Genomic DNA, 25,876 nt, shown 5'->3' on the forward strand with positions numbered 1-25,876 from the left:
TGCATATGGTAAACAATTCCAATTTTACAGAAGAAAGAATAGAATCATTTTTCAAATATGATAATTTACAATGGAAAGTATAATTCTGAGAGCATAAGTTGAGAATACAGGAAATAAAGCTAAATAACTATTAAAATTTCCCAGCATTCAGGAGTAATTAGACAATAAAATCAGAGTTTTTCTGAGAAATGATCATTCTTATCAACAGAGAAAGGGTAGATATGTAAGGAGAGTGATAAATAATTAAAGTTAAGCTCTTGAAACTTATTTTGTTCCAATTCCTGTGTGTTTTACCAAAGAGAGAAGCAAAATCTGACAAACATTCTGAAATGATAATGAGTGATGAATGATAGGTAGATAAATGACCGATAAAAAGATTAACAATAAAGAGATGATTGATAGATTATAGAAAGATCAATCAATAAAAATCTACATGATAGATAACAGTATATCTATATTTTAGATGTTCAGATTGATATGTAGATAGTAGATGCATAGATATAAGATAGATAGATAGATAGATAGATAGATAGATAGATAGATAGATATAAGCAGACTGTTGCTTAATAATAATACTAATACTAATACTAATAATAATAATAATTAGCTTGAGAACAGAATACAAATAGAAGTGTAACAAGAATTTTAAAAAGAGACTGTGCATTAAAGAGTGAGTAAGGAATGAAAGAGAAAGGGGACAATGATGTAATTATAATTCAATTAAAAATTTAAAAATGTTTATAAAAATGAAGATTAGTCTACACAGAGCAGAAATCAATGCCTGCAATCCTAGTACTCTCGTGACTGGGACAGAAGGATATTCAGTTCAACAACAACCTGCGTTGCATGACAAGACCTTGTCAAGGCATCTCCGACTGAGATAGAAACACAGTGGGGAGAAACAGAGGGACAGGGACAGAAAACATAAATATGAAGGAAGGAAAAGAATTAAGTATTTGGCGGAAGTAAGAAGTGAAATACATAAAAAGCTTTAAGAACATAGCAATACCATAATAATCTTCCAACCTTAAAAGAAAGTTTGAGGCTGTCATCGGATAGCCACACAGCACCACAGAAAGTTCAGAGCAACACTATCCAAGTCTTATGTAGACTACACATCTATTTATTGATTAAAAGTACTTACATGTGTGTTGAGTTGTTTTCCTCAGTAAGCAAAGAATGTTCTGTTGAGTCTGAGCATGACTCCTCTTTAGAAAATAAAGGATTTACTTTCATGCTATCCTTTTGACTCTTACTTTCTATTACATTAGTGTCTTCTTTAGGAAGAGAAAAATAATTTTCAATATTCCAGTGGCTTGCCTAAAAGTGAAAATCTATTTTATTTTCACCAAACATTTATGTGCATTTACCACATAAAAGATTATTAAGTGAACTCTCATGAATAGTCTCAAACAAAATGATCAAGACCAGCTATTACCTTACAGTCTTGTAAAGGAGATAATATATATACATATATATATATACCTTTTGTAAAGGTAGAATATGAACTACATCATAACAAACAGATAAAAATTATCAAACAAAATTATAATCAATCATAAAAGTTATTCATTACTTGAAGCAAAAGTAACAAGAAGCTTTTGTCAAAAATTGGACAATTAATTTTTCTGCTATTTTATTTGTACCCAACTTTTAAATGAAGGCCTCAGAAATGAATCTAGTGGTTAATTTTTTCCAGAAAAAATGTATAAAGTAGTTTTCATGGGCTTTGACTACAGTGATTTATATAGCAATGATTGTCATTTACATATTTTGTATCCTTGCACACAACATTGATGTTTTTATAGTATACAATGACACATAGAAATGCACGGTAGGATACCATATATACAAGGGAAATAGACATTCCATGGATATTTAACTAGCATAGAAATGGGTCTACCTTGTCTTAAGATTTACAAAATAAAATTTTCAGGGGATCTGCCTTAGTTAGAATTTCTATTGTTGTGACAAAACACCATAACCAAAAAGCAGGTTGGGGAGGGAAATGTTTATTTGGCTTATACTTTCATATCATTGTTCATCACTGTTCATTATCGACAGAAACTCAAACAGGGCAAGAACCTGGAGGCAGGAGCTGATGTAGCAGCAATGGAGGGGAGCTGCCCACTGGCTTTCACTTCATAGTTTTCTCACCATGCTTTCTTTCACAAACTTGATTGCCTTTGTGTTTGGGACATAGATGGTACGAATTGAAATGTCATCTTGGTGGATATGTAGTATCCTTCCCCATATCTTTTGATTACTTTTGGTTTCATGCCTATATTTTAGATATTAGAAGGGTTACATCATCTTGTTTCTTAGGTCCATTCTCCTAGCATATGTTTTTCCAACCTTTTAATTTGAGGCAATGTGTATCCTTGATATGGACTTGTGTTATTATTGCTATTATTGCTTCCATTTCCACTTTTCTTGAAGTTTTATTCATTTCCATCAACTGATTCTTTGTATTTTCTTGACTTTTTTAAAGGAGTGTATTTCTTTAAATTTGGTTTTGTTTCTGTTTCCTTGGATTCCTTTAAGGATTTATTAATTTCCTCCTTAAAGATGTCTACTATCACCATATAGTTGTTTTAAGGACTTTTTCTTGGGCTTCAACTATTTTATCTGGGCCTGCTGTGTTAAAATAGCTGAGCTATAGAAGAGGCATACTGTCCTCACTGTTACTGTCTTCTTACTCTGGCTTTTGGGTTTGAGATGATTACCCGTGTGGGTACTAATTTTTGCCTTTGTTGGGTGTGGTTTATTCCTTATTTTCTGCTTCCTTGGTGGATTTTTGGATAGTGTGATGGCTGTGTTTTGCTTGTTTTGCTAGCGCGCTTGGGTGGTGTCTTCACAGAGAGCATCTGCTGGTGCTGGGGGCTGGGATCCAGTGAAGAATAGAAACAGGGAGGTTAGGAAGGGATGATGGTCAGCGGGATCCACAAGAGGTATAGGCAAGAGAGAAGAGAAGCTGCAGCTTATGTTCTATTGCCTTGTTAGGGGCTACACTGAAGTATTGGGTCAGGGAAACATATAGTGAGAGAAGGTCTGCAGGCAGCCTACCTGCTTTTCTGTCGGGTGTGGACTGTGGTTAAGCAGGTGAATCCTGTTGACACTAGAGGGTGTGATACAGTGACTAGTAGGTGGAGGAAGGCTACAGGAGTTGGTCTGTAAGATCCAGAAGAAATTTGGGAGGCAGGAGGAAAAAGAGGCTGCAGCAGTGCTAGGGTTCAGTTAAGACTCAGGATTTTTCTACAAAAAAAAATAATAATCCTATCATAAATATGTTGAGCCATCAAGAGCCATGATCTTTTCACATCTCCTATGCTTTCAGAGAGATTGTTGCAGTTAGCAGTAATAAGGGAATGTAGTACAGAATTATAGCTTCAGAAGTGCCCATTGGTTCATTCATAAATAGTAAACTGCAGAGAGCAGGGAAATAGCCCAGATTCATGCTAAATGTCAAATAAATTCTAGAATGACAAAGAAAGATGGTGCATACCTGACCAAAGATCAAGGCAGGAGCATTGGAAAGTCCAGTCACACAGACCCTGCAGTCTGCAGAGGAAGAAATGATAAGCAAATGACCACCTGGTTCACACATCTCCACGGAAGTTATCCGGTCCTCGTGAGGATGGAGTGATCTGAGCAAAGTTGGAGTCTGAGTGATTCTGCTCTCAGTGGAATTAGTACAATACTCCTGAAAGAAAAGAAATATCCAAACATTAAAAATATCCAAATATTAAATGAATTATAATGGCACCACTATTTTTAAAGCCTTATATGAACATGAGGAGAAAGGTACACTTAGAAATAATAAATTATGATCAACAATCAAGAGAGAGCTCATGATGATAAAGGTTAAAAAAAAGATATAAATGTTGAAAAAAGTCACTGAAATAGGCAACTTCAGAAAAGAAAGAAGGGGAGAAACAGAGACTACATAAAATATAAATCATTTTCTAATAGAGAGGAGCTTGGCAACATAGAAAGTCCTAACGTTTCATTATCTTGTGATTTTCTTATTGCAGTAGGCCATTGGTTGTTTTTATTTATTTTTTTGACATTATCAAAAAAGATGAGGTGGTTTATACAAAAACAATAAGCAACCCAACTACATAAATTACAAATATAAAGGAGGGCAGGGAGACAAGGCTGTAAAATTAAAAAGTGGTAGTGAAGAGTGTTAAACCAACTGACTCAGGCTGGTATAACAGTAGATGAAAGATCAGCACACTAGATGTCATTTAAAATTTGTTTCATTTAAGGTGTATCTGACTGCTTATGTCCAAATAGTGCTACAGTAAAGGGCTGACATGACCACATTCCTACACTGGGCAACTCACTAACACTGAACATGGAGAAAAACCCGTTTTTGTTTTGTTTTGATGTGTGTGTGTGCATGTGTGTGTCAATTACTTTTAAAAAGTCTCTGCTCAAAACATGTAAATGATTTCTTTACAATACTCAAGACAGAGCCCTTCCTCCTTTATCTAGGACACAGACAAGATGGGACACATCGCCAGATACTTTTTTATAAGATTTTGTGCTTAAAATAATAATGATGGTACTTTAAGACTATTGTCCATTTACCTCTATGTGCCAGATTTTTAACCATCCATCAGGATCTCCAGTGGCAAGGTACTGATTCCGTTTATCAGTAGACATAATAATGGGCCCAACTCCAGCATGAGCTAAAAATTCAGCCAGGAGTTCTTTCTTAAATGTATTCCAGAATCTGACATAACCAGATGCTCCACATGACACCAGGTTAGCGCCTCCTATTACATAGGGAAAACCTAATTAGGAGAATGTGCACAGAAATCCCAAAGTGGCTTCTTCCAGGGAGTCACCCCATGAGGAACTTATAAGAATAGAGAGGTCAGTAGCACTGCAATCCGTCCTGAGCACTGTTCTGATTCTCTTAATTATGAAACAACCATTCTGTGATTCTTGTTGTAACATTAAGAAGAATGTGTATGCGGATTATTAATGAGATTAAGTTATATAAACTGTTCCGCTAAGTTTGGTTTCCTTCTCATTCATTACATTGATGTTGTTTGCATTTAACTTGGGTATAATCAGTTGCTATTTGGAAAAAATGGATAACATACTAATCTAACATTATGACAGTATTCTGAAACTATAAAATGTATTTCCCTAATAAGCCATTAGACATGTACACAACATGCCTCTCAACATGAGGCAGCAGCCCTCATACATAGATCTAGATGAGCATATGCCCTTATGACAGTACAGAAATTGGGTTTTTTTCAACTGAACAGAAAACAGCAGGTTGTATTTATGTCTTCATTTTAAAATTTTTATGGAGAAATTTATTGCAAGTCCTTATGGAATCCTTTTGGTTGTTGTTAATAGATCTGGAACTAACCCTTTAACCTTCCATTTACATAACGTGCTTTCACAACTCATGTTACATAAAGTATTTCTCTGTGACAAATTTATTATTAGATAATTCTGTAGATGACTTTCTCTTTGTTTCACAACTATGCTGGAGATTATCAGTAGACTTAAGGTGAAAGTGATGGCATGTCTGCTTCAATGGAAGCTGCCTAGAAATCTAACCTTAGAAAATATTAGTTATGAGGAAATGGGGAGTAATTTAGGATAATGTTTCATAATGTGAGGTATAATATTATTGATGGTGAAAATTTTATATAGGTATTGTGCAGGTTTTCCATTTGCAAATTCAATGTGGAAAAAGATTATACAAAATCTGACTCAAATATGTTCATTTTTTCCCAAATATATAATGTACATGTCTGGATCCCCAATATTACACACCCAAACACACACACACACACACACACACACACACACACACACACACATAACTCAAAATACAATTTAGATGAAAATTCAGTGAGTCCTCTCTAAAGTTAGATTTTGTGGAGCAAAATGTAAACTGCATCCAAATCATTCTACAAAGGTGGGCACACTTATTTTTGTCTATAAACTAGCAGCTCCTTTAAAAAAAAGTCATAGGTTAACAACAATGCTAGGATCTCTGTTTACAAAAATTTCACATGGGACACTGACCTATTGTAGGAAATATACATCAAATGGCAGTGATACTTAGAACATTTTCCCCCCAAAAAAATTGAATATGTGAACCAGGCGGCCTTTGTGGTGGGATAAGCAAGCAGTTCAAACCTCACCATTGAGTCTAATCACCAACTTCTTCAGTGCAGTTCCTCCTCAGTACAGTCACAGATACTATTCCTCTGGTGCGTGTGGACCTACACATTGATTCATGTATTTGTAGCCAGTATCTAACTCTGCCCTCTGACTTTCTCAAATGCCTACAGATTATGATTGAAACACTTATATAAATTGTTTGTCATATGAAATAAGTGTTGGAATTGCTCTTACTCTCATCTCAACATAGACAGCAAGTAAATTGTTTGGCAGATCCATCTACCATCCTCCGCAGTCTGAGCTTCCTGTCAAGTGTCCCTGGTCTTCCATGAGCCAGGGCAGGCGTGATAGCAAAGTCAAATACTACGAGACCTAGATAATAAAATAGCTTGAACTCCCTTTTTTTGCCCCTTTTATCAAATAAAGAAAGCCACAATAATAACACATATTTTACCTGTGGCTGCATTGTTTTTTCTTGCTTCAAGGAAACACAGTCTCATAACAGCATTATTACCCTCCGTGTCAGTCTCAAAATTCTGAGCAGCCAGCGTGGACTGGTCCATCATGCATTGTGTTGAGCCACTTCTCTTTGCATTAAGCTTTTGGGCTTCTGGATCTGTGATGAAAAAAAGTCAGGGCTACTGGTGAAGAGAGCTGCCTTCTGTTCAAATCAGCATCCTTGAGCAACTCCCTGCCCCCATCCCAGCATTGGGCGGGATGACTCCATCAAGTCTCACAACATATAATGAGTCAGTACCCATCAAGCCTCCTGCTGTTTTCTTCTACAACCCCAACCAATAGGATTGTTTGATATCATCTTGCTTTGCATATGCCAAGCACACTTCTTGTGTTCTCTTTTGTTATGAATTAATTATAACTGCATATCTGTTGATATCACAGCAATCCCAATATGTTCAAGATAAATGTGTCTATAATGGCATAAAATTCTAGTTAGTGCTATCTTTCAAGTATTTAATGAACATGAAATCAAGTGAATAAATATATGCATACTTAAATAATCTTCTTTAAGGGTTCTACTTTTTAATGGGTTACTCTGGAAAGGACATTCCCAATGGTAGTTTAATGAGATACTTATATTATTATCTTCAGGCCACATTGTCAAAACTGAAAATATTTTGTCAAAAATCTACTGATAGTTAGCAGATGGCTTTGTAAAATCTCTATAGAGATACCTACAAATTTTCAAAGATAAAAATGTGGTAATGCTCAGTGATAAGTCAGGTGGTAAAATGCTTGCCACACAGGCAGGAACACCTAGTAGCATCTTCAAAGCCCACTTAAAAAATAAAGGAAATTGTAGCATGAACTTGTACCCCAAAGCTGACAAGGAGGTGAAGATGGGTGGACCCTTGGGGTTCACTAGTCATCACCCTAGCCTACTTCACAAATTCCAGCCCAGTGAGAGACCCCATCGAGCAAAACAAAACATCAAACCAAGATGGAGGGCGCCTTAGGAATGAGAGCTGATGTTACCCTCTAGCCTCCTCATGCATGTGTATACATGTGTGCCTTAATACATACACACAGACACACACACATACACACACACACACATACACACACATACACACACACACACACACACACACACACACACACACATGGGTGGGGCAAAGTTGGAGGGAGAGAGGGGGAGAGAGAGAGAAAAGGAAGAGGAGGAGGAGGAGGGACCAGTAGAGGAAGTATAATGTCCTTTGCGTCTTTTAGAAGTTTGGTATTGTTATGTGAATGAGAACGTCATCTATGCACTCAGATGGTATCATACTTAGTTCCCACTTAGTCACGCTGTTTGAGTATAGTGTGGCTTTCAGGGATTAAGTATGTCACTGTAAACAGGCCTTGAGTACTAAAAGCCACAGGTATTCCCAGTTTATTTTCTGTTCATATTTGTAGTTTAAGACATGAGCCCTCAGATTTGTGTTGCTGTCATCACGACTCCACTGTGCCAGTGTGTATTTTGGTCCTCTGGGAACATAAATGTAAATAAATCTTCTATAATGTGTCTTTGTCCTGGTGTTTTTACTGCAGTAATAGAAAAATAATCAAAACAAGTGTTGTTAACTTTTTAATGTCTTATTTCTTGCGTATTATTTAATGATAGCCACAGTTACGATGCCCTAAATATAGATGGTACTTTCTTGAAGGTGGGCATGGAGAAAGAGGCAGAATTATACCATGTAATTGGAATGTTGAGATGAAACTTAATGGTTAGTTCTTTGTACATACAGAAGCTCAAAGCTTTATGTATGCAACCAAATAATCCCTCTGCATCTTAAATTGTTAAATTGGTTTTCTTACTCCCAATAAATCACTCTTCATCTTTTCACATACACACACACACACACACACACACACACACACACACACACACACACACTGCATCTGATAGCCAGTATTCTAGTAAAGTTAATTTATTTTCTGTGAGCTTACTCAAGTCACACAACAGAAGATAGCTCAACCATAGGAAATGGCAAAACCATTATCTAAAGAAATTAATCTAAAGAAAAACCTTTAGTTTCTAAAGAAGCTAAAATAAAACATGAAAGACAATTGTGGAGACACTTTACTTAAGTATAAAATATTCATGTGCTCTACTAACTGCTATAAAATATAATATACTCATGTCTAATGCCCCTCTCGGGTTTCTAAAGTAAGGAATAATTTATGATATCCAGGTGGCATAATATTTAATACAAGCTCCAGACTGAGGCTGAACAGCCAATCAAGTGAATATAGTTCCCATTTTCCTACCAAAGGATGCCCAAGATCACTAAAAGGCAATTCTGAAAGTTTTATTGGCTAAATCTAAACTAGATAAAAATGAGAGTCCTGCTCCCTGCTGTCAGTAACACAGAAATACTGACATAGCATAAAGAGAAAAATTTAAGTTCCATGAATAATTTGCAAAGCTAAGTCAGTCTCAATGTTCTTCTTAATCACTGTGCTAAGATTACCCTGTTGCTATTTATTCCTTGGGGTTTACAGTCCATAAGTTAGATGTACACAGAATCAGGTGCATGCATAAGCACCCAGGCTGAGTATGCTCTAGATCAACACAAGATTTCAGTTTCAAATCTGCACTCACCTAATTTGGACATTAGCTGCCTCTGGTGATTAGGGTGAAGAACATGGTAAGCATTTTCTGTGCTGTTATTCCACAGAACTATTTCTCCATCATAGCTCCCTGCAAGAGGCAGGGCAAAGAGCATAAATTGTGAGATAATTATATAGAAAACATGCAAATGGATACAAAAGGAAGCCATTATCAATGTGCATTGCACAAAACCGTGTAAATAGTCAGTGTTCTCTACATTTAGAGACATAAATAGTAATGATACCTGGTACTTTATTGACTGGAGAACTTCAATATTTATAACATAACCCACACAGTTGGTGGACAAGTGCCAGTTAGCTCTATTATTTTACTGTAATAAATCATTCAGAATAAAGGCTCTGAAATTAAACAAGTTGAGTCTGAGTCCAGGGTCTGCCATTTATTAGCTCTGTATCCTTACTCATGATATTTAACTCACCTTCATGCCAAAATTTTTTCATCTATAAAATTGGATTTATAATTATACTTACCATATAGTGTTATTTTAATAATGAAAAGTATTGAGAGAGGTGCTAAGTACTAGCCAGGTATTTATAAAGTGTAAATTAGTCTTAGAGTTCTGTTACTACACTATCTGTGTGATGGGTGAGAGCTCATTGCATTTCTTTCATCTAAATTCTTTGTGACATGCTTTCTCCAGTCCTACAATTCTCACTATAGAAAGCCATTTGTTCCTGTTACTGTTTTAGTTTGGTTTGGTTTTCATAGAGAATAGAAAAAAGCTAAAACAAATTATATATAGCTAAGCCTGTTCTGTGGATGAGGCACATAGTAGTGTCCAGATGGCATACCCAGTGTCCATTGAGGACAGTCCACTGCTGAACAGAGGGACAATGGCAATTGAGCAACACAGAGGACAGTTGAGTGAGAGTAAGGCATATATATGATGACTTGCTAAGATTTAGGGAGAGGAAATAAAAGCATATTAAGTTTGGACTGTTCTGGATGAAGCAATCTACTTAGCTCAGAAACCATTAGGTAAGGGGATGAATCTCACCTCACCATGGTGGATCCACCACTGTCCACTCTGATTCCAAAATGCATTATGAGCAAAATGCTTGGCTAAACATTTTTCCTATATAACTGAGAACCCAAGAATGAATTTATAGTTATATTGTGTCAAAGAGTTAATTTGTTCAAAGGACATATATACGAAGGAATGTCATTTAAGATATGGGAGAGACTTAAGATGTTCCAATTAAGAAATATTTGTGTACCACCAAGATATTTTTTCTTTCCTTTTTTTGGTTTTTCCAACACAAGGTTTCTCTGTGCAGCCTGTCCTGGACTCACATTGTAGACCAGGCTGGCCTCGAACTCACAAACATCTACCTGCCTCTGTCTCCCTGAGGGTGGGATTAAAGGCATGCACCACCACCCCTGGATCAAGGTACAATTCTTACCCAAAAGTTCTAATACTGCTCTTGAAAAATGAACAATACAATCAAAAGTTAGTGTTTGTTAATGAGTTTGCTATGTCATAGTAAAACATTACACTGGCTATATATATTTTAAAACAAAAATATACCAATTCTCAGCTAAAAGCAGTAAGAGCTAAAGATTAAATAAATCAAAATACTATACAGTAGCTAGGTAGCAGAGCCAGGATGAAAGTGCAGATACAATCATAGAAGCTGGTGTTCCCAACTACCATATAAACAAGAAATTAAAGGAGCTATCAGACCGTTTCAAGGGGGAATTATTCATTCCTCAGTTGAGAAAAGTTTTTTCTCAAAACATACCCAAACCCAACCAAACCATCTCTAACCCGTTGTCTAGTGAAGGCTCAATTTACCTGTGGCAAGAGTTTGCGGAGGTGAAAATGCAGCACACAAGATGTCATCTTGGTGATGGGTGCCTCCTTTCCACTCTTCAGACTGGATGGAAAACTGATTGAAGTTCTGGGGTCTAAACACAGTAACTGACCTGTAAAAATGATATAGAATTTACCTGGGAATCTAAAATTGGCACCAATATTGAGTAGCCATTATCCGCTTGAATGGTGCAATTTGAAAAGTCTAAAAGACTATACCACCCAAGATGTTATCACACTTGTCATCCATAATAAAATAAGCTTCCCACTGAAGTTTGTTTAAAATTCTCACAATGAATCTCTGGAAGATTATAAATGCTTAATGTGGGAGGGTTCATTATCTTTGGATAACTATTAAAACCAAGAATACATCCATTTATCAAAGTAATTTTTCCAATACCCTAAAACAAAATTTTCTCACATGAAAGTATTAAGAATTTTATGGCAATAATAATAAAAACTAGGGTGGGTCTATGAATAAATATTGTCTGGTACTGTCAATGAAATCAATGTGATTCATTCATTAAAGCTTCTTTTTAGGGTGTTTGACATGTAATCCATCCCTATAATATTTTCCAGGATTTGAATAACCATGAGGTCTATTCTCTTGCAGTCCAGTGTCTCTGAGATCTGTCATTTGATGAAAGTGTTTGAAAAAAAATGCCATCTCTGGAAAGTATGGCACCTGGAAAATACAGAAATAACAATTTTAGAGAAGTCAACCTCAAGGTACTGACAAATTTGAGTGTAGACCAGGATGGAAATAGACTGGACAATCTGATGTCCAGGAGGGAATGAAGGAGTATAGACAGTAATGTATCAGAGAATCAGCACTGCTCTTTTTCAACTCTGGTGTCCAACCAGTACAAAGTCTCCACATCGTTTCAAGGCTACTTTCACTTCAGTGATCATTTGCTACGATGGCTTGACTTTTCACTGCCATTCTTCCTTACTTCCTTGATATTGTGTTTCTTCTCCCACTTGATTGTCCTACAAATGTTAGTCATTTATGAACAAGAGCTTTCTTCTCCTCCTTGAAACTCTTGCTTCCAGTTTGTAAAATGCATCACATTGGTAAATTGTCCTGTATTGTTTGTATTCTCTGAGAAGCTGGCAGTGGAGGCAGGATCCACTCGCTCATTTCCAGACCCAAGCATGTTTGTCTTAACGTATCCTCTCAGGCCCTTTGTCTCAGGATGGGCTGCTCGCCCACCAATGTTGTGGCACTGGATGGATGACAGCAAACTAGCCCAAGAGTGAAAACTGGCTGACAATAAATCATTTCCAGCAGATGTTACTACCTTTTATATGATGATATAAAAATCTATACAGTTAGGAAAAGAAGCTGTAAGTCCAGGCATGAGAAGCTTATCCATGGGAAAAAAAAAAAAACATTCAATTAGGGACACCAGCTGACTGCCTCAAACCCCCCAGTCCATTTCTGCTACATGTTTTAAGCACTGTATTTGACAATGTTTGCTACCTGTCTACCTATTACTTGCTGTTTGTTTTAAATTTTAAAAAATTACTATCATGGATCACTCTCCAGGAAGCACAGATGACAGTTCTTGTTTCTCTGCCTGTCCTCTATTTTCTTAATCCTTCTTTCTCTCACCTCTTTGAGCTGGCATTCTTTATTGTCATTGTTCCCCCTTCATTCATTCAAACAGAGATTCTATGGACAATCCTGGATTCAAATATCACTTCTATACAAATGGCTTTCTACTGATCTTCATCCACAACATTTACCAGGATGGGATGCTTTTCGTTTGCCAGTTAGTACTTCTATACAATCCTTCTATTGCTAGCCATATCTTTTCACATGAAAAATAAAAATTTGCCATCTTCTTTCCATACTTTCCATACAAATTTCAAAATTTGGTTCACAGGTCAGCAGCATAATCTCCCATGTCTCATTTTGTCCTCTGGTCACAAATACTTAACATTTTTACATTGTGTATGTGTGACATATGCATTTTTTCACTTCCACACTAAACAGCCACCCACAGCTTCTTAGTACAGAGCTTTCTACCCTACTGGTCAACAATTGTAAGAGGCTCCAATCTCACTGGTGCTCAGGGTAATCTCCCCAGATGAATGCTTCACCCAGATTCTAGATTCACTTTACATTCTGAAGCTTTTAATAGTCCTTTATTCTTTAAGCAAATATTGCTTCTCCACAGAATTCCTTAAACATTTGCAACAAGGAGCCCCAAATAAATAAAACCCTAAGTTAAATGTGTGAGTGCTAAATCAGTACTGACTAATTGCCATAACTCACAGGTACCTTTGAGGGCTTATATTTAATGTAGACCATAGCAAATATGTAAAACATGGGAAACCAAAACACAATAGGGAGAGAAGAAGGGACAACAAAAGACTATTTTGATGTCTTGCTTCAAAACAATTCACACATTCATGGTATATACTCACTCATAGGTGGATATTAGCCACATAATGCAGGATAACTACAGGATACAATACAAAGACTGATCTGCCAACCAAGGACCATGTATAATGTGGACCTAGACCCTCTGCTCAGATGTTGTAGCACAGTCTCCTTGTAGTTCCCACAATATGGGGAGTAGGGATTACTTCTGACATTTACTCTGACTTTGATCACTTCTCCCTGGCAGGGAAGACTTGCCAGGCCACAGATGAAGAGGTTACAGGTAGTATAGATGAGACTTGATAGGCTGAGGTCAAATGTTAGGGGAGGAGGACTCCCCTTTCTGAGAACTAGCGGAGGGAGAGAGAGGGGATGGTGGAGGGAGGTGGATCAGGAAGGGATGAGGGAGGAGGGATACAAAATTTTAAAAAAGCAATTCAAATGTGTAAGCCTGTTCTCGCGACCCAATAATATATAAATTTACTGTCTTTCCACTTCTCCATTGTCTTCTACCATTGCCTTCTAGCTTCCATATTGAGAATGTGTGAATGAATTCTCAATGAAATTTTGAACACAAAAAGCCATAAAGTACATATTCTTTGTACAACACTGGAGAAGTAATATTTTATTAAAAAATAGATTATATAATACAATAAAATATTTTTGAGATTGTATCTTTAGTCTTTTTATTTTATTTTTAATATATTTTATTAATTTATTCATATTACATCTCAATTGTTATCCCATCCCTTCTATCCTCCCATTCCTCCCTACCTCCCACTTTCCTCCTACTCCCCTCCCCTAGGACTGTGACTGAGAGGTACTTCCTCCCCCTGTATATGCTCATAGGGTATCAAGTCTCTTCTTGGTAGCCTGCTATCCTTCCTCTGAGTGCCACCAGGTCTTCTCATCCAGGGGACAAGGTCAAATATGGGGTACCAGAGTTTGTGTGAAAATCAGTCCCTACTCTCCACTCAACTGTGGAGAATGTCCTCTCCATATGTTCACCTAAACTGTACAGATTACAAGGGTTCAAATTTACTGTTTTACACAGATGCTTAAAGATGTCAGGAGTATCTGATGCTAAGTTGCTGAGCACACATTGTCTTGCCCAAACCACATTCTTACTGTTCTCTAAGCAGCGTAGACATTTCTAGGTGTCTGTCTTTCCTTTGTTGTGTGTTCTATTCTTCTAGGGGCGCCCCAGTGTTTATGCATCCCATGCTCCCTCTTCTCTTGTATTCCATGACATTTCTATAAGAACTAGTATGTGAAGAAATAATTCCCTTGGGATCTCTTGAATTACTCAGTTTCACTAATTAGACTAAGATTATATCTCAAAATTCCCCAGTTAGAGTACAATTACAAAGAAACAGGGATCTTCTTTTCTTGACCTTCTGTAACTATCCTACATCAAAACTCCCCATGGAGTCTCTGATCCCTTCTTGTGCTTCCTTTTCCATGGTAACACTCATCATTGGGTGGCATTGTGTTCTACACATTTTTGTCTCTTTTTTATTTTTCTATCTCTTCTTCAGTAAAAAGAAAAAGAGAAACATTTATGAAAGTAGAAACTTTTTCACCTATCTCATTGATGCTAGAATAATACTTCATTCATAACAGGGCCAATGTACAAGTATTTACCAAATACAGTTTAAGAATCATTCCTCTATTTTAAAAATAATAATTTAATATGAGTACCACTAGTTAAGGCTTAGAAGGATGTTATGAAATAGAATATTCAAAGTTCTAAAATTGTTTACTATCATAATACCAAGTGAATATATATATATTTCTAAGTTGATCCACTAGTATGTTAAGGGGACGATGAGTATGGAGTAGGAGTGAGAAACATATAATCTTATATCAATTATGTAAGCTAAGTTTCAATATCAAATGTCTTTTGTCAAGATCTCCATATTAAGTGGAAATAAATATATTCAGTTCATACCACCCAAGGCAGGAAATGCTTTTTACAATATGCTACAAAAAGTATCCCTTTTGACATTTGACCTTCTGTGTCAAAACACTGAAAACCTAATCATCTGGCTCCTTTCCCTTAAAAACCTAACCTGAAACTTTGATTTTGAAATGACAGTGATCCTTAAAATACCCCCCAAAGATCTACACTACACTTTTCCATTTCAAAGACTACTCTTTTTTGGTTTGAACTTTGCCAAGAACAAAATTAAGTTTCAGAATGAGACAGTTTTCAGGCCATTTTAGTAGTGAGATTGACTTGTCCTTTGGCACTGAAGGAGCTTACCAGCTCGATTCCACCGTTCATAGCTAAGATGCTGACAGTATTGCCCTGAGTCATTGTGCCCCATCGTAAAGATGACGATTATGAAGAGGGCACGATTGATGATCTGTTCCTTGAGGGCTTGGTTGCTCATGTGTTGTTGGTCCAGTTATTTTAAGTCTCATTAATACTTCTCTTTTGATCCACGAATTTTAGATTAATAATGAGTTTCTTAGAAGGAAAAAATCATTTTTTTTTTGCTTTGTTATCCTTTTTTCTTATTCCTAAAAGTCTCTGAGGTCAAACTTTGAACATTGAAATAATCACAAAATAAGCATTAAGAAGAATCTGTGACTTTCAGATTTCCTTATCCTCTCCTTAGTTCCAAATGACAAATTTAAAATGAGCCACAACTTTAGACTTATTCATTTTGACTCTTATTCCAATAATAAGAATTAATTGAGTCTCATAGGACTACAGTTACTTAGAAAGGCAAATTATTAAGACCTTAATATCTTTTCTAGGTAAGCTGTATGCCAGAGCAGTACTGAATCCTTAAGGTCATTTAGAAAACACCTTTTAAAAACCAAATTAAACTGGAAATTAACTTATCTAATTTCTAACATCATATATAGAAGATGCATAAGGAATTAAAAGCTTAGGCTTTAGGAGAAAAAAGGGGAAACAATGTGATATAAATAACTATTCATTAAGCACATATTTTTATAGAGCTATACAATGGATGAGTTACCAATAATATTTTTAGAATTAGTTTAAATTGTATGGAAGATTTTCTTTTTATATTTATATAGGTGAGCATTTTAAGTGATAAAATCTTCATTAAAAAGGTTTAGATGTTGTGTAAGGTGGTAGTTATACTAATTCATTTTTATCGTTTCACAAGGTGTACAGATATTTAAAAATTTGCCTGTATACAACAAATATCAGTATAAAGTGTTTTCTTTTTATCAGTTATCCTTAGATATAGCTGACCCAAAAAACCCACAGATTTCTTCTTTAGACAAATAAAAGAGGAGAAACTTTATTTTTAAGGAACTATAAATACAGATGATCATAAGTTTAGGGCACTTTGAAATCTTAAACCAATGTTAATATTCATTATTATAGTTATACATATTATGTCTAGATTTAACAGACACAACTAACTGGCCACTAATCCATTTAATGATACTATTTAAATATGACCAAAAACACAAGAAGATAATTTTGAACTGACTTTATATCAATTCAGTTTTTTCTAAGTATATTTTACTTAAAATAACAATAAATACACTTCTATCAATTTTGTATTGGGATTCTGCATTATGATATAAGGATATGAGTTATTGAATTTCTGAAGAATATGAGCTCTAAGTACCTTTGCTTGGGACAGTGTTTACAATAGTATTTATCACTTCCTGACTTGTATATTTTATATGGTAAATTTCTAAATTATACATGATTTACTGACAGTAGGAATCACAGTTCTTTGCAATCAACATGCTCTATTTTCTAACCCAGTGACTGCCATTTAGGCATAGCTTTTGAAATATTATTCAAAGGAAAGGGGGAAATATATTTAACTAAATCTTCAGAGTGCTGTTAAATTGATAACAGTTGTGTGTGTTCCTTCATATATGTGAAATTATTTCATAAGCTTTGTTTAAAATAAACAACCATCTTTGTCCTTTGTTATAGTACATGTGCATGTGAAGGGGGTGCTCCTCACCATAATTTTATTAATCCATTTGTCAATAGTCCAATCAAGAGTGAAATAAAGACTGTAGACTATGAGATGGGTTCAGATGTCTACTAGAACTGTAAACTTGCCTAGCCTGCTAACCTCTTTAAGCCTCCATTTTCTCCTCCACACAGAAAAAGATAAAGTTTTGTCCCTTCTTCTAAAGATAGATTAGCTTTGAGTAGTTATCCATATTGCTGCTTAAAAGAAATGGTTTGGGTAACTGAACTTTTCACTGCCCAGTTTCCTTGTCTACCATTAACTCATTCAATGAGTATAATTAGTATATATGTATGAATATTTTAGAAATACTTTTTACATATATTAGGAATATCATGTGTATTATTTAGACATATCCTTTATAAAACCACATATATCTTAAGAATATCTGTATAACTTAGGTACATATATACATATATATGTATATATATGAATACATATAATTAAGGAATGCTATAAGCATAAACTTGAAATAAATATTCTTAGGTTCAACAAAGTATAGGAGAATAATGTATGCAAAAGTGAAATAGCATGTTTCTTTTATTCTAGTTTGAAAAAGTATGTCCTAGTAGGAAGATGTCTGAACAAATCCTGAAATAAAAATAAATATTAACTACATTTTAAAAACAGGACAGAGATTTCTAGATATGTTGAAAAACAAAGACATGAGGATGTGTAAAGTATCTATTTAAGGACTGAGCAGTGGACGGAAGAGGACAACTTAAAAGCGCTACGGCATTCATTCAAGCAGACGCAAAGCTATACGCAATGCAGCTGTAGCGTTCACAGGAGCGTACTTCTAAATAGTCCGGATATAAAAACGGATTAAGATATAAAATAGTTACCATATAAAAGCCTTAGTGGCTTCTTGGTTGTAAGTTGGACGCAAAATTAGTAAAAATGGTGGAGTTCTAAGTCTGTATGAGGTAAAGCTCAAAATCTGAGAGGAAAAGTGGCCTCCGAGAAGAGGCTAAACAATGTGTTCGGTTTAGACCATGGTGAATCTTAGATTTCCGTAGGTAAGTAGATGAGTGAGCTTAGAGGTAACCCCTAGAGCAGAGGTTTGAGGTTTCTAGAAGAAATTGCCTACCTACTAAGATGAAGATAGGGATTCCATCACATAATACACGCAAAGTGCCCACAGCGTCATGGCGACATACAACAGCTCGTGTGTGTAGTTGCCTCACTCAAAAAAGCAAATTCTAATCTATCCTGAGCATAATGTTCAAATCTCTGTATTTAGACTGAGTCTGAAGTTCAAGCTTTAGCTTAACCTCAGGGGCCCCCTCTGGATTTAACAGAACGCTTAGTAGTTGGCAGCCTTTACCCACTCTTCTCTAACCACTGAGCCATACTGAGCTGGCTTCACAAGCCGTATTTCTTCAACTATAACAAGCTGTTCCTGTGTGGCTTTATGGGCTAAAAGCGTCTTAGTACAAATGATCCTGTCTAGTTCGTGAAAAATCAGTCCTAATGCAATGTCTCTAAGGAAAGGTATTTTGTAAACCCACATCTATAAATGTTGCATCATATTAACTGATAACGCATTAAATCAAACTCCAGATAAAGGACCAAAGTGCTTGCCTACTGCAAAGTTGTAAGTTGATAATGGATTAAGAAGTGCTCCCAGGGATGTGAAGAAGTCTTGTCCTCCAAGATAAGGAGAATTGAATTGGTCTTTAATATCAAGTGGGATGATCTGCACTATGCTTTTTTATCATCAAACTGCCCTTGAAACACTGTTAGTTTTCTTGGTGTTCATACAGGGTCATAGAAAAGGTCCTGTCTATTATCCCTTTGATTTCTCTAGAAATCAAGGAAACAAAATGGATCCCCACCTCACTAATTTTTGGAGGAAATTCTAATAATGGCAGGGAAGAAGTGCATCTGTGGAAGAAGCAGTGTGTCATGTGAGGTGCACTTCCACAGTGACTGATTAAAGAAGGGGATGGCACAGGTGTCAGGGAACCATTAGCTGTACCAAGGAGCTAGTGCTGTGATGAACCTAAGCATACAATTCATAGGTCCTTGGAATTCATTTGTGGAGATGTGGATACATTTGGAGGTGTAGGGTATAAAAATGTATCAAGAGAAAAAGAAAAGATTCTCTGTACAATTGGGGGAGGCAATTTATAATACTAAAAAGTTTGCTGAATTTACAATATAGGAGATACTTGGAAACTTAATTGATTACATATTCATCTGAGAATTTTAAAATAAAGATTCAGGGCCAGACATAGTGGTACACACATTTAATTCTGGCCCTCGGGAAGCAGAGGCAAGCGGATCTCTGTGAGTTCAAGACCAGCCTAGTCTACAAAGCAAATCTAGGACAGCCAGAGGTGTTACACAGAGAAACTCTGTTTCAAAAAAAAAAAAAAATCAAATTCCCAAACCCAGAAGAAAGGCCCAAATGGTTCTTCTAGTCACCCAAGCTAGGGAATCTTATTTTATTCCTGAAGCATTTAGTCAGTTCCAATTCACCAAACCAAAGCTAGGGACAAGTTAATGACTCACAACCAAATGAGACTTCCTTCCTCTCCTTTTACATTTTGATTCAAATAAAAGCATCCTTACTTTCCCTTCTGACATTTTACATAAGCATATCATACCTTTCCCAGCCCACAACCAGGATAGTCTTGTTAAGCACCAGGATTTGTGAAATATCCACAACTCCATCCTGCCCAACATGTAGGGTGTGGTGACAATGTCCGTTAAAGTCCCAAACCTTGAAGAGAAAAATGAAAACCACCTTTAGTCCCAGCACTTGGGAGGCAGAGGTGGGAGGAACCTCTGAGTGTTCAAGACCAGCCTTTTCTACAAAATAAGTTCTGCTTCAGGGCAACCAGGGATACACAGAGAAATCTTGTCTCAAAAAAAAAAAAAAAAGACAAAAATAAATAAATTAGGAAGGAAGGAAGGAAGGAAGGAAGGAAGGAAGGAAGAAAAAGTGCCATGAGGACAAGATTTCAACCATCAATGACTACAACTTATAAATATGTAAATTCAGAAGCCACGCCCATCAGAAAAACAGGTGAGAGACCCACTTGACTATGGAATGCCCCACCCCCTAAGTTCAGTTCTCAAATGGCACTCCACTGCTCCCCTCCTACCCTACATTGTCCCATGCTGTCATGCTCCTAGCCCCAAAATCAAGGTAGACTTTCATTTCTCCCGTGCAGGCCATGCTAATCAGAAGAATGGTTCACTACTCAGAAGAACAAGTTGAAGTCACGCCACCTGAAAGAACAGGTCAGCAAACAAACAGGCTAACTCAGACAGAGACTGTCTGCTGGGCCCTTGACCACTTCAGCAGCCAAAACTCCAGCTCTCAACTCAGGCTACAAATCCCTACTGGGCCAGAGACCACACCACCCATCAAAAGCCCAGATAGGTGGCAGAACTCCACTGCTCTCTCAGTGGGCCCACATCCCCAACCTCCATATCATCCCCTAACTTGGGAAGAGACTACCAGCTAGACAAAAGCCAAACTAGCTGGCATAAATACAGCCCCAACTCAGTCACAGAAACCCTACTGGATCAGAGGTCACACCAGCCACCAGAAATCTCACCACAAAGACTAGAAGACCAAAGAGGAAACAAAAACAAAGGGGGAAAGCACCCATCCACTAAAGACAAACTCAGAAATTGGCAAATAGACCTATAATCATCTAAAGGCCAGGTGCCTAGATGCCAATGTAAGAAAACAATAAACAGACAGAGCAATGCAGTACCTCCAGAGCCCAGCGATCCCATGGCAATAAAACCTGAATATCCCAATGCACCTAAGCACCAAAAACTGACCTTAAAACCAACTTTATGAAAATGATAGAGGTTCTTAAAGGACTTTATCAAACACCATGGATTAAAGCTGATTTTAACAACAACAGAAAGTACAGAAAGCCTACAAACTCCTGGAAACTGATCAACTCCATAATAAATTACCATTGGGTCAAGGAAGAAATAAAGAAATATACCTATATCCCATAAAGGACTAGAAGCAGTCATTAAAAATATTAAAAGTGTCCCAACCAACCAACCACCCAACCACCACCACCAACAACAACCTAGATACCCCTCAACCAAAAAATGGATAAAGAAATCACGGTATATTGACACAATGAAGTATTACTTAGCTGTTAAGATAAATGACATCATGAAATTTTCAGGGCAGAAGGATGGAACTAAAAGAAAAACAAAAAAATTCCTGACTGAAGTAACTACATGGTATCTTGTAAATTATAAGTAGATATTAACTGTAAAGGAAAATCTACAGACTGTAATGCTACAATCTACAGACTGGAGAGGCTAAGTAATAAGGAGGACCTAAGTGGCAGAGGCAAGAGTCGTCCTGGGAAAAATAAAAATAGATTTTGTGAGTAGACTGTGGGCATGTGGGGATGGGAATGGCGGGATCAGGGGAGGTGGGATGGAGGGAAAACATACTGGAAGAGATGAATGAAATGGGGGTGGGGAGCATATCCAGGATGAGGTAGAGTGCTAACGCAATGAGAACGCCATGCAATCCACAAGAGTGACCCTAGCAAAGACTCCTATAAATAGGGGGCAAGGTGCTTGACCTGATCATCTTCTGTAAGTGGGCTAGGCCTCAAATAGAGAAACCTTAGCACTAAACCAGCCACAAAACATCTGACCTACTCTTTGTCCTGCCTGCAGAGTGTTCTGGGAGCAGAGCCAGGCGTAATTGTCATCAGAGAGACTGCATCCAGAAAGTGAAGCGGGCAGATGCAGAGTCTCCCAGAGAAACATTAGGTGGTGGTCAGGGAGACCTGTGGGGTCGGGGAGGAAGGATTGGAGGACTCAGGGGTTGTGGGGGGAGGGGGGGAGTCAAGGACACTACAAGAACACACCCCACAGAATTAATGACCAGGACTCATAGGGAATTGCAGAGATCAGGAAGCCTGTTGAGATCTCACCTAGGTCCTCTACATATATGTTATGTTTGGGTATCTTGGTGCTCCTGTGGGGTTTCTAAAAGTGAGAGTGGTTGCTGTCTCTGACTCCTTAGCCTATCCTTGGGACTCTTTCTCTCCTCTTGGGTTGCTTCTCCCAGCCTTCATGTGAGGGTATGTGCCTGGTCTTATTGTAGTGCTTTACCCTGAGTTTACTTGATGTCCCTGGGAGGCCTGTTCCTTTCCGAGGGAAGGTGGAATTGTTGGGGAGAGACTGGTTAAAAGGGAAGAAGGAGAAACTACAGTTCAGATGTAATATATGAGAATAAAATATTTTAAATGAAACAAAAATAGAATACACTATAATGATCAAAAATTTTTAATAATCTGCATACTAGAATAACATGAAGTATGAAAAATTCAAATTCACTTGTAATAAGAGAGTCATTTTTTGACAAAGCCAAATCCATACAATAGAAAAAAAAGAAAGCACTTTCAACTAATAGTGCTTGTCTAACTGGATGTCTACATGTAGAAAAATGCAAGTAGATCTATATTTATCATCCTGCACAAATCTCAAGTGCAAGTAGATCAAAGAGCTCAACATAAAACTAGACACATTGACTATAGTAGGAAAGAAAGTGGGGAAGAGCCTGGAACTCATTGGCTTGGGAGACAATTTCCTGAACAGAACAGCAACAGTTTAGGCTCTAATCTCACCAATTCATAAATGGAACCTAATGAAACTGAAAAGCTTCTGTAAGGCAAAAAATACTGTCAACAGAAGAAAACGACAGCCTACAGACTGGGAGAATTTCTTCACCAACCCTATATCTGACAAAGGGCTAATAACCAAAATATATAAAGAACTAAAGAAATTAAACACCAGCAAAACAAATAATCCAATTAAGAAATGGGATTCAGAGCTAAATAGAATTCTCAACAGAAGAACATTGAATGGCTGACAAACACTTAAAGAAATGTTGAACTTCCTTAGTCATCTGGGAAATGCAAATCAAAACAACTCTGAGATTCCATCTTACACCCATCAGAATGGCGAAGATCAAAAACTCAACAGACAGCACATGTGGAGAAAGGGGAACATTCCTTCATTGCTGGTGGGAGTACAAACTTGAACAACCACTTTGGAAATCAATCTGGTTCTTTCTCAGAAAATTGGGAATAGTGCTACCTCAAGACCCAGATATGCCACTCTATGGGGGATCAGGACAGGTGTTGGGACTCTCTGCTGGACTCCAGGTGAGAGTTGTGGAGAGCCATAGATAGCTGCGCCCCCTGCTGCTTCACCGGCGCAATGCGCCCCCTTCTGCACATGCGCAGTGAGAAAACCCTTTGCGCATGTGCAGTGAGTAAACCTTTGCACATGCGCAGTGAGCAAGCCCCTTATGTGCATGACGTAAGGTGGCGTGATTCTGACAAGGCATGGCATGAGGTGGTGTGATTCTGACAAGGCATGGCGTGAGGTGGTGTGATTCTGACAAGGCATGGCATGAGGTGGTGTGATTCTGACAAGGCATGGCGTGAGGTGGTGTGATCCGAATGCACCAACCAGGAGTGACGACGTGGCAGTTTCTGATAGGACAGGCACACTATAAAAGGTTCTGTGGGAGCTTTTCCCGGGGTCACTCTGATAGTCAAGGATCCTGAATAAAAACTGCTACAAGAAGAGTTCCCGGTGTTGGTGTCTTTCCTGCTGGACCGGAGCGGCATCGGCAGAGAGTGGTATGGAAGAATGGGGGAGGGGTGAAGGAAGGATCAGAGGTTGAGGAGCCCTACAAGGAGACCATCAGGGTTGGCAGATCGGGAGGCTGGGAGCTGAACAAACTGCTGTAAACCAAGGACAATGCATGCAGTAAACCTAGACTCCCTATTCAGATCTAGCCAATGGATATCTCATTCTCCACAGTTGTGGGGAGAGTGAGGATTGCCTCTGACATGAGCTCTGGTGCCTTCAACTTGATCACTTCCCTTTCCCCTTGTGGGGCGGATGGGGTGTTGCACAGGCACACAGAATGATACCTGATAGGCTGCTGTCATATGGTGGGGGAAGTGGTCCCCTTCTGTCAGAGGTCTAGGGGAGGGAAATAGGGCAAAAGAGGGAGGAAGGGTGGGAACTGGAAGATAGAAGTGAGAGGCTAACAATTGGGATATAATCTGAATAATTTAGAATAAATATATAAATAAGTAAATAAATAAGTTAGAAAAAAAGAACCTGAACTTAAAATACTACCAAAATTATTTATTATTCAAAAACAACTGCCTTTAGATATGTATTCAGAGATTTGGCCATCAAGTCACACAGAAGCCACTATACTTGTCATAGCAGGGGCCAACCTACATCTCAAGATGGCAGGAAACCTTGGCAGGAACATGCAAACGCTCTAGGGTAGATAGAGTGCTTGCTTAGCGCACATAGCATCCAACATTTTATCCCCAGCACTACACACAAAAAAGGATGTGTATGGGTATTAAGATTACAAGGAATAGTCTCCTGCTGATTAATCTTGTTAAACTGATAGAATTTAAAGTTACCTAAAAGACCAACATCTGGGCATGTCTGTTAAGATTTTTTTCGAAGGTTTAGCTGAGGAGGAAGTAACCAAGCTTACTGTGGTGACACCATTCTATAGATCACGGTATTAGACCAAGTTTAATTAAAAAAAAAAAAACACAGATATGCTACACCCCCTCCCTCTTTGTCTCTGGACTGGAGATGTGACCAGCTGCCTTGTGCATTTCTTGCCATGCCTTACCTGCCATAATAAAGTGAACCAGTGCTTTCAACCTTCCTAGTGCTGTGACAGCTCCTCGTGTTGATGTGACCCTCAACCATAAAATTATTTCTGTTCCTACTTCATAACTGTAATTTTGCTACCATTATGAATCATAGTGTAAGTATATGTGTTTTCCAATGTCAAAGAGTTGTTTCACAACCCCCCCCCAAGGGGTTGATACCCACAGGTTGAGAGTCCCTGAACTAAACTCTAAAACTAAAAGGCAAATACATTTTGTACTAAAATTTATTCTAGTAAGTTATGTTATAACTTACTAAATCTCATCAATCAAATTAATATAGATAGATAGATAGATAGATAATAGATATATTACTCATGTGACACTAAAATTCTTGAAATATCTAGAATGAACAATAGTGACATATTAATGAATGATTGGTGCCTAGAAACCTCTATGCATATTTAAAGTAGGGTTGATTAAAAAAAAAATCAAGATATTAGAGAGCTGAGGCTCTTCCAATCTCTGTGGAAGAGAAACTGAAAACTTAGTTGCATACCTGTGACTAGAGATACCACTAGTCATGCCCAAGTCATGAAAGATTAATAATAAAACCAGAGACAGGATTACATAATTTCTAACCTGGAGGAAAGGCAGGAGAGCCACATGCCCCTGCCCACATCCCTTCTTTCACACTTTCCCAACTGGAAGTTTATCTGTATCATC

At 37.5% G+C, this 25,876-nt stretch overlaps 1 protein-coding gene and 1 long non-coding RNA gene across 9 annotated transcripts in view; one reads left to right on the forward strand and one right to left on the reverse strand.

Annotated features, from left to right (window-relative positions):
- WDR49 (WD repeat domain 49) overlaps nt 1-25,876 on the reverse strand; it is a 143,201-nt gene that overhangs the window by 33,838 nt on the left and 83,487 nt on the right. For all 8 annotated transcript variants that reach the window (XR_014776645.1, XM_084768381.1, XM_084768379.1 and 5 more), the window contains 7 exons: nt 20,096-20,211; nt 11,094-11,224; nt 9,269-9,367; nt 6,617-6,778; nt 4,597-4,784; nt 3,506-3,703; nt 1,145-1,320 (listed from right to left, as the gene is read on the reverse strand). Coding sequence is in view for 7 of the 8 variants with exons in the window: in XM_084768381.1 (XP_084624507.1) it covers nt 1,145-1,320; nt 3,506-3,703; nt 4,597-4,784; nt 6,617-6,778; nt 9,269-9,367; nt 11,094-11,224; nt 20,096-20,211 (1,070 nt within the window). In the remaining variant the exon portion in view is untranslated. The remainder of the gene's footprint in view (nt 1-1,144; nt 1,321-3,505; nt 3,704-4,596; nt 4,785-6,616; nt 6,779-9,268; nt 9,368-11,093; nt 11,225-20,095; nt 20,212-25,876) is intronic.
- Nucleotides 23,732-24,031, forward strand: LOC311589993. The gene is made up of 3 exons (XR_014776714.1): nt 23,732-23,818; nt 23,850-23,880; nt 23,912-24,031. It is a non-coding gene; the product is annotated as an uncharacterized lncRNA (long non-coding RNA).

The sequence above is a fragment of the Acomys minous genome, assembly GCF_964271855.1.
Source record: "Acomys minous genome assembly, chromosome: 19".
NCBI lineage: Eukaryota > Metazoa > Chordata > Mammalia > Rodentia > Muridae > Acomys > Acomys minous.